At 42.1% G+C, this 7,974-nt stretch overlaps 1 protein-coding gene across 1 annotated transcript; it reads left to right on the plus strand.

The window, feature by feature from the left end:
• Nucleotides 1-1,104: 1,104 nt before the first annotated feature.
• sh3bp5la (SH3-binding domain protein 5-like, a) lies at nucleotides 1,105-7,883 on the plus strand. The gene is made up of 6 exons (XM_005923628.3): nucleotides 1,105-1,825; nucleotides 2,223-2,285; nucleotides 2,765-2,893; nucleotides 4,610-4,774; nucleotides 6,844-7,017; nucleotides 7,227-7,883. Exons 1-6 carry the CDS (start codon nucleotides 1,604-1,606, stop codon nucleotides 7,764-7,766), a joined length of 1,293 nt encoding a protein of 430 aa, XP_005923690.1. The 5' UTR covers nucleotides 1,105-1,603; the 3' UTR covers nucleotides 7,767-7,883.
• The last annotated feature ends 91 nt before the right edge of the window (nucleotides 7,884-7,974 follow it).

A 7,974-nucleotide genomic window follows, 5' to 3' on the forward strand; every position in this document is an offset into this window, starting at 1 on the left:
GTGAAACGTCTTCAAGCAACTTAAAGAAGTCCAGACGCTTTTCTTTGCAAGCTCCTTTGACTACGATGACCTGGATGACTGAGAACCTTCACAGACATCCCGTCCTATTTCCTAAATTGCACGTCCTGGATTTCTCTCCTCCCATTTCAGTCTTTCCCACCACAGATGTGAAGAAGAGACACTGAAGCCTCAGCAGAAAGGTGACTGTCAAGAAGCTTTCTTAAGAAAGAGAAACTGCGAGAAAAGCTTGAAATGTCAAATTACACAAAAACCGGAAATCGGAAAATCGGTGGCAACAGGTAAATGGTAAATGGCCTGCATTTGTATAGCACTTTTCTAGTCCATAGGACCCCAAAGCGCTTTACACTACATTCAGTCATTCACCCATTCACACACACATTCACACACAGGTCTGATGGAGCGATGAAACCAAACTTTAAAACTGGCCGTCAATATGTAAAGAAGAGATCAGGAGAACGCTACAGCAATGAAACTCTTTGAAACCGCTTGGGGCTGCATTTCAGCCAGTGGTGTTGGGGACCTTTTCAAACTGGATGGAGAAAAGTTGGCCTGAGAGTTAAAAAATAAAAACAAAACATAAAGGTGGTCATACCAAATTCTGACTTTAAAGCTCAATAGAACTGTACAAAATCGGGTTTTTTGTATACACTGTATTTCTATTTATGTTCGCACATGTTCAATAAATTACTGCAATTATTTCCCATTTCACAGCAACAGAATAGAGTTGAGGACTGGCTCTTTCACACAGTACGTACCTAGAAGTTATTTTATATTCACAAGTCATTATTGTGTGCACGCAAGTCCTTGTCTTGCATGACCAACTTACTGTCTTGTACGGAAATGTTCTTAGCGCAGAGCAGTAATTATCTTTTTTATTTTCCTTGTTATCTTGTATTAACAGTCATCATCTTGTGCCGACGTGTAATTAATTTATTTGCACAAGACAATTTGCTGTAATGAGCTTATTATATACCTTGTTTTTTTTGCATGGCAAAAAATATTTGAATTCAACTCCAGAGCCCTTAGATCACCTGGCTGTCGCAAACCTTCAGATAGCCTCCATAAAATTAACAGCATTCACTGCTGTAGTGAAACTACGGTGGCCACCCTGGCTCAAATCTTTAAGTGCGTAGCGCTTCTATTCGCCTGTTTACCTCATTTGTAATGATGATGTGAGGCCGAAACCGCTAGCTAGCTAGCCTAGCTAAAGTACTGAAGAGCCGGTAAAGGATGGAGGGAAAGAGGCGTGTGTCGGGGGGTACATTTTGATAGCCCCCCCTTTTAGTTCTCATCTCCTGGCAGCGGTTTGTTCAGAAAAGCAGCCGTCACGCTTTCATTTAGGCGCTAGCCTGTTAGCATGCTAGGTGCAGGCAAGACTAGCTTTAGTGGGTTTCAGTGTGATTTAATATGGCAGATAGCAAATTCAACACCACTCCTGACCGCTGGAATAATTTTTTAATTTACCTCTACTTAATAACCTTCGGTCGTTGTTCATAGCACCGGGTTTTTAGGTCAACAAACCCCGCCTGCTGTTGAAGACTCCTTAGCTAACGCTGGTGCTAACCCAAAAGTGTTGCCTGGAATGGAGCCAGGCGACCTGCGAGAGAGCCCCGCCGGCTCCGGGGAATCGGACGTAGGGGAATGGAGGGAGTGTATTGAGGAGGTCAAAGCCGCGGAATGCGATGGAAAGACTCAAGAAATGGCGCTCAGAGACACCTGCGAGGAAGGAGAGAGTGACAAACAGAAAAGCCCCGGAGAGCAATTACACAGTCCGTATGAAGAGGAGTTGGACCCCAGAATCCAGGTACCTCAAAATTCGGACTTTTTGTTTAATCTATTGCTGACCGTTAAACATCCTTCAGCTCTATTATTATATTAATCAGCCGCTTTTAAATGACTGTTACCTACACCTGGGTGTGTACATCCGGGATTACTTTCGATTTAGTGTGACAGAAAGGTAGTAATGTATTCAAATGAGCACATGTTCATTATTCATTTAAAAGATAATGTCTTCATAATACGGTAATCTGTGCAAATCCCTGTCAGATCTGAAGTGATTATCCTGTCACCAGTGTAACACACCTCTGACGTGTGTCACCTTACACTCCCAACCTATTAATCATCGCCATTACAGTCAAATAGCACTACTAATGCTTTCCCAATATAAATACGTGAGATACATATACTGTGTTTTTCCACAGGAGGAACTGGAGCATCTCAATGAAGCCAGTGCTGAAATCAACAAGCTAGAACTGCAGTTGGATGTAAGTGTAAATACGTAATAGATAGAAAGCTATTCATTTATTACAATCATTGTAAAATATAACTATCAAATAATTGGTGGTGAATATAATCAGTTACAAGTCTGTGTGAAATGTATGACAATTTAATAAGACTTGCCCTGCTTTTCTTGTCAGATTAAATAAAATTGCTTTGATGTTGACAAAACAAACTCATTATAGATGTGAAAAACCATTTATTGCCACCCTGGGAATTACTTCTCAATGTGTTTGTGTCTAAATATTTTATTAGTCTACCCCGAAGGTGCTAATGAATATGATAATTTTGTTTTTCAATATGTGTAAAGCACAGACTCTGGAAAAGTGTGAGCTCTTAAAATGGAAGATGTAGTGTTGCTTTTTGAAACTCACTGAATCGGCTGCCCACTTCCTGTGTGAAATCGAATTAGTTGCTGCATTACAGGTAAATCTAATCCTGTCATTTTCATGCATTGATCGTCCAGGATGCCAGATCGGGATACCGGAAGATCCTCACAGAGTCTGCCCGAAAGCTGAACGCTCAGAGCTCTCAGCTCGGCAGCTGCATTGAAAAAGCGAGACCATATTATGAAGCTCGGCGCCTTGCCAAAGAGGTATACACAACAAGGTTTACATCTGTTTTCTCTGCCAAATGGAAGATGTGTTACAGACATGCATGTTTTTACTGCAGCATCTGGATTCAGGAGTGAGAATCAGGTGTTCTGCTCGAGGCGAGGGAAAAACAAACATCGGGTGCTGCAGTTTGTGAACGTGCACAAGTTCTGAGTAGGGAAGGGAAATCTCAGTGCAAATGTTTTTTTGCTTTTTTAAATTATTTATTTATGTTTTTTTGGAGAAACGCACTGATCCCCAGTGTAAAATGCATCTAGGTCTAAACACAATTTGAATGCAAGGTGCTTGTTCTGTTCCTTTACGAGCTCTAGTTTTGGGCGATTTTGCAAACCAGTTAAATCTACAAATCTGAAGTGTAAATCTGCGTTAACTCAGAAAACCATCATTGGTGACATCAGTGAGCATATCTACTGAAACACCGGTGTGTTCACTGTGTGCCTGTATGACTGTGTGTATAATGACACAACGCTGACTTGGATGTGATGAAGCTCGCGATGTCATCTACGTGCTGTGTAGTTACGTTACAGCTAGCTGGCTAACCACCCATGTGTTGGTTGTTACTGTGGAAAATAAATGTCACTTATTAATATTTGCCGTGTGCCATTAAATCATCTACTGCTGGCTAACCTCAGTACTGTGTGATCTGATGTTAGCACACACAGGACAGTGGCCTCTGTGATGATTACGAAACTTTGAGCTGTGCGTGTTTGTCATTGACATCTTGTTTTCTTTTCTAACTGGATGTGACAGATGGGTGGAACTGACTGTAAAACTGCATCCTCATTGGCGACTGGCCAGTGTCTAAAATTGAAATTGACATTACCTGGGCACAAGTGGACCCTGTTACTCTCAGACCTGCAGAAACTTTAACATCGATAACAGTTTGAATTTGCCTGATGAAGTAATTTGAAAAATGATCACCCAAGTTATCAAATCAGCTCTGGAGGTTTAAATTTCACTGATCATTTGCTCCTTATATTGCACCTACAGCATATATAACTTGTATACAGCTGTATATATCTGTGTTTTATCTTTGATTGTGAAGTAATTTTAATGTAAAAATCTACATACTTCTAATGGAGAGATGCCAAACTGTTTTTCATTGTTCTTGTAACAGTAACAATAAAGATCTATCTTATCTTATCTCTTAGATGAACTAGCCAACCTGGTCCAGCCTGTCATTTGTCTGTGTTAGCAGGCGCACTAGCATTATCTAACATTAGCCAGAAGAGAGAGCGAGAAAAGTTTCAGATTTGATCCCAAAAACCCAACAGCCTTGGACAAGCAGGTCTTTCATTGACGTTAATGATTAGTGAATTCCATTTCTAAGATTGTTTTTGACGCTGGGAGCAGAAGAGAGGCGCTGAGACAAAGCACCTGGGAATTACAACAAGCGTCACATTCTTTTCATTTTTGCTGAAAATTTGACCCCAGTCCTTCACATAGAAATCACATGTTCGAGATATGCAGGGAACAACGTCTCATGCATTAAAAGTTACCTAACACATTCAGACTGAAAGGCAGTATTGTTTTCCTGTAATTGCATTTACCTAGAAGCGTTTTGAATATAAAAACTATGATATGCAAACTCATTTCAGCAGAGAGATGACTGTAATTGGATTGAACAGAACAGGGATGTTGTGTCCTTGTCGTAGTCCACTGCTGTAGATTGTTAAAGGTGCGTCTGCTCTCCATAGGCACAGCAGGAGACTCAGAAGGCAGCTTTGAGCTACGAGAGAGCCGTTTCCATGCACACAGCTGCCAGGGAGATGGTCTATGTGGCCGAGCAGGGCCTGCTGGCTGATGGCAAGAACACCCTGGATCCTACCTGGCAGGAGATGCTCAACCACGCTACCGCCAAGGTAACAGAGAAGAGCAGTTTTAAGATGCGTGGCTAAACAGAATGCTTTCATTTCTATTTGTCACCTCAACAAGGTTGCTATAGTTTTACCAAACATTGCAGAGTTCAGTCATTTCTGAGTTTATCTGGGTAGAGTCAGAATTTTGTCTGATTATTCTTGTTAGGTTTTTGCTCTCCAGTGTTTTTTGCGTGCACGCATGCACACCATTATTTTTCTCCGTGATCTCGCTGCTCTGCTGTCTGCATTGTTTGTGGAAAAATAAGTGTGCAGATAAGTGGTAGTGATTCTTGGCAGCCTTGGATATACTCACAAACTCACTGTTGCTGGGTTACAATTGCCAGACTCAACAGAAAAGATACAGACAGCTGGTGAACTTCAGTGCCCTCTCAGCTGTAACATGCAGCATGGATGACATGATTTTCTTGGCCTTGAGTGTCACAGAACTCTGTAAATGCTTGACTTGTTTCTTCCTTTCAGTTACAGCACAGTTTAGATCTAAGTGTGATCTGGCTTCTAGATATTATATTGATAGCTGGACTAGTTTGACATTGCTACAGTAGTTTCAGTCATCTGCAGATTTTAGAGAGAGCAAAATGAGTGCTCTGAAAATCTTGCCAACTTTAGTGAAAGCTGTGAATGCCTTTAGCTGTTTAAAAACACATTATGTTATCACTCTGTGTCTTGGTAGCCAATAGAAAGCTAGTATAATGGCTGTTACCCTGGCTGCTGTAGTCCTGCAAACATAACTTTACTCAAATTATCTATATCACAATAAAAAGATGGACGAAGTCACGGCAGCATCAGCCACTGGTTTTGATTTTCACTCAGCAAAACCAAAGTACAAACTCCTTGGATTGGCTGTACTGCACAGAACAACGTATAGTTCCTTAAGAAGACGCAGTAACGGCGCTACACGGTGAAAAGGGTCCGTTCAGTGATTCTAGTTAGCTGAAATGAGGCCTGGCAGACACAAATCAGCTACACCCTTGCATACACCCTTTGATCCTGTAAAACTGTGCATGTTAACATGGGAGCTTATAGGCACCGACTCACTTTTAGAGTCAAGCTTAAGTGACCCCCGGAGGAACCGCCATCAGGGCACTTTCATTCACTTACATCTTCATCCTCACAGGTCACCTTTTGTTTGCACCAAATGCTTTGGCTTATGTCGGAGAACTACACTAGTAGACAGACCTGACACGTGGCACCCCACTGTGTCAGCAAATATTTGAAATCTGATTATATAGCTGAATATTTAAAAACATTGAACCTCAAATTTCGGATATAAAAGAACTGCATTTATGGGATCACGAGTAAAATAAGATAAAAATTTCATCTACCATCATCTTTGCTGTGGCAGAATTTTATTTTTTATTTTATTTTTTTTAATGTCTCTGGCAATAAACACCTACCATAATGTGTCAGAGTCAGAATAGCTGCTTAGTGGAGGTCCATTGATGTTGAAAGAGAGGTGAATGATCGATGTTACTCTAACTAGGGAATCTAAGTGGACAGTTATCAGCCGAGTACCTGTAGGTAACCGATGTCAAGGCCCAAAGTTTGTCTTGTTCTTAATTTTTCTTCTCCATTTCTCAAGTCTAGCAAGTCGTTCAGGCCTTGAAGTTGGTCTTGATGGTTGGTAGCTTGTGTCTAAAGGAATATCCTAAAAATCCATAACTTCTTGACGCTTTGGTGTAATATGTATTTGACTACTTAGAGTTTGTGTGAGGGCCTTTTAAACAAATAATCAAGTGTCATTTCATTTGGCAGCGCAGACACAGAAAGTACAAAGTCTTGAATTGTGCTTTATTGTGCTATTAAAATGTTTCCAGAAATTTAGAAAAGACAACAATACACAGTGTGCCTCTGTGGACAGACATTTACAAACTAAACAAGAAGCCTTTTCAGTTCTTTACTTTTTTAAGAAAACAAGAACTAATGAATGAACAGTGAGCTAAATGGTTCAGAATGAAGATCAAGGCAAAGTTTCTGATAAAACCAGTCATATTTGCATTAAGAGAAATGCCGTTTCCTGTTATAATACCGTGCGTCTCCTGTGTCTCTCGCAGGTGAACGAAGCCGAAGAAGAGCGTCTGCGCAGTGAGAGGGAGCACATGCGTGTCACGCACGCCTGTCAGGAGGCCGAGGCGCGTGTGCAGATGCTGCAGAAGTCCCTCAAGAGAGTCATCATCAAGTCCAAACCTTACTTTGAGCTCAAGGCCCAGTTCAACCACATACTGGAGGTAACACAAAGAGCCCAGTGAGACCTCTGTTTAGGCACCTTCTGTTTAGTGTTTCCTGCACTTAGAAAGCTTTATCTGCTGATTTGGCAAAAGTTCTATAATATATTCAGTATTTTATGGATTTACTGGAGGTTACTGGGAGGTTATTTTCCTACTGGCATGAAATCAATGTTGAAATTGATGATGAGAGTTGCTTTGTGTGACTCCAGGAGCACAAGGCCAAAGTGCTGCAGCTGGAGCAGCAAGTAGCCAAAGTGAAGACCCGCTATTCCATCGCCCTGCGGAACTTGGAGCAGATCAGCGAGCAGATCCATGCTCAGAGAGGGCGGGACCCGGGCGAGGGGGGAGGACGCCCTTCTATCTGCGTCGGGCGGAGCCCCCCTGTCGGAGCAGAATCTGACATCAAGGTTCAGTCTGAAGGCGGAGCCTGTGGCGGCGCCATTGGAAGGGATGGAGTGGACGCATCCATCGACCTGCTGGAGAGATACAAGGAGAAGGAGCATGAGAGGGAGCGAGCCGGCTCGGATTCCCTTTCAGTCTTCAGCCTGCAGACCATTGCTTCTGACCTCGAGAAATACGACTCCGTCGAGCACCTCGGGAATCTCAGCGACGTGGGGAGCATCACCGGGGATGAAGGGGAGAAAGAAAAAACCGGAGTGACCAATAAGAGAGACAAGCTGGTGGAAACGAGCGCCAAAGAGCGACAGCAACAGTTCTATAAGCAGCACCACCGAAGCTTCAGTTTGTGAGGCTGTCATAGAAACAGCTGCTGTAAACAATGCAAAAATAAAAACAGCAATCCACATTAGGATAAACTTCCCTCATTAAAAAGGTACCAAACAAAAGTATGAGACAGGGAATTAAGTGAAAAAGAAGGAAAGCTGCAGCGATGGGTGTAAATAAGCACATGCACATTATTCTAAAGCTGAACACAGTAAACAGTGTAGCCTAGTTAGA

Source organism: Haplochromis burtoni, unplaced genomic scaffold, assembly GCF_018398535.1.
Source record: "Haplochromis burtoni strain Fernald_Lab_line unplaced genomic scaffold, NCSU_Asbu1 Contig_64, whole genome shotgun sequence".
NCBI lineage: Eukaryota > Metazoa > Chordata > Actinopteri > Cichliformes > Cichlidae > Haplochromis > Haplochromis burtoni.

What these genes read in the sequence shown, in the direction of transcription:
- sh3bp5la (XM_005923628.3), top strand. Translation starts at nt 1,604, where the DNA reads ATGGAGCCAGGCGACCTGCGAGAGAGCCCCGCCGGCTCCGGGGAATCG. An exon ending in AGTTGGACCCCAGAATCCAG is followed by an intron (nt 1,826 to 2,222) that starts GTACCTCAAAAT and finishes GTTTTTCCACAG; the next exon opens with GAGGAACTGGAGCATCTCAA. An exon ending in AGCTAGAACTGCAGTTGGAT is followed by an intron (nt 2,286 to 2,764) that starts GTAAGTGTAAAT and finishes TTGATCGTCCAG; the next exon opens with GATGCCAGATCGGGATACCG.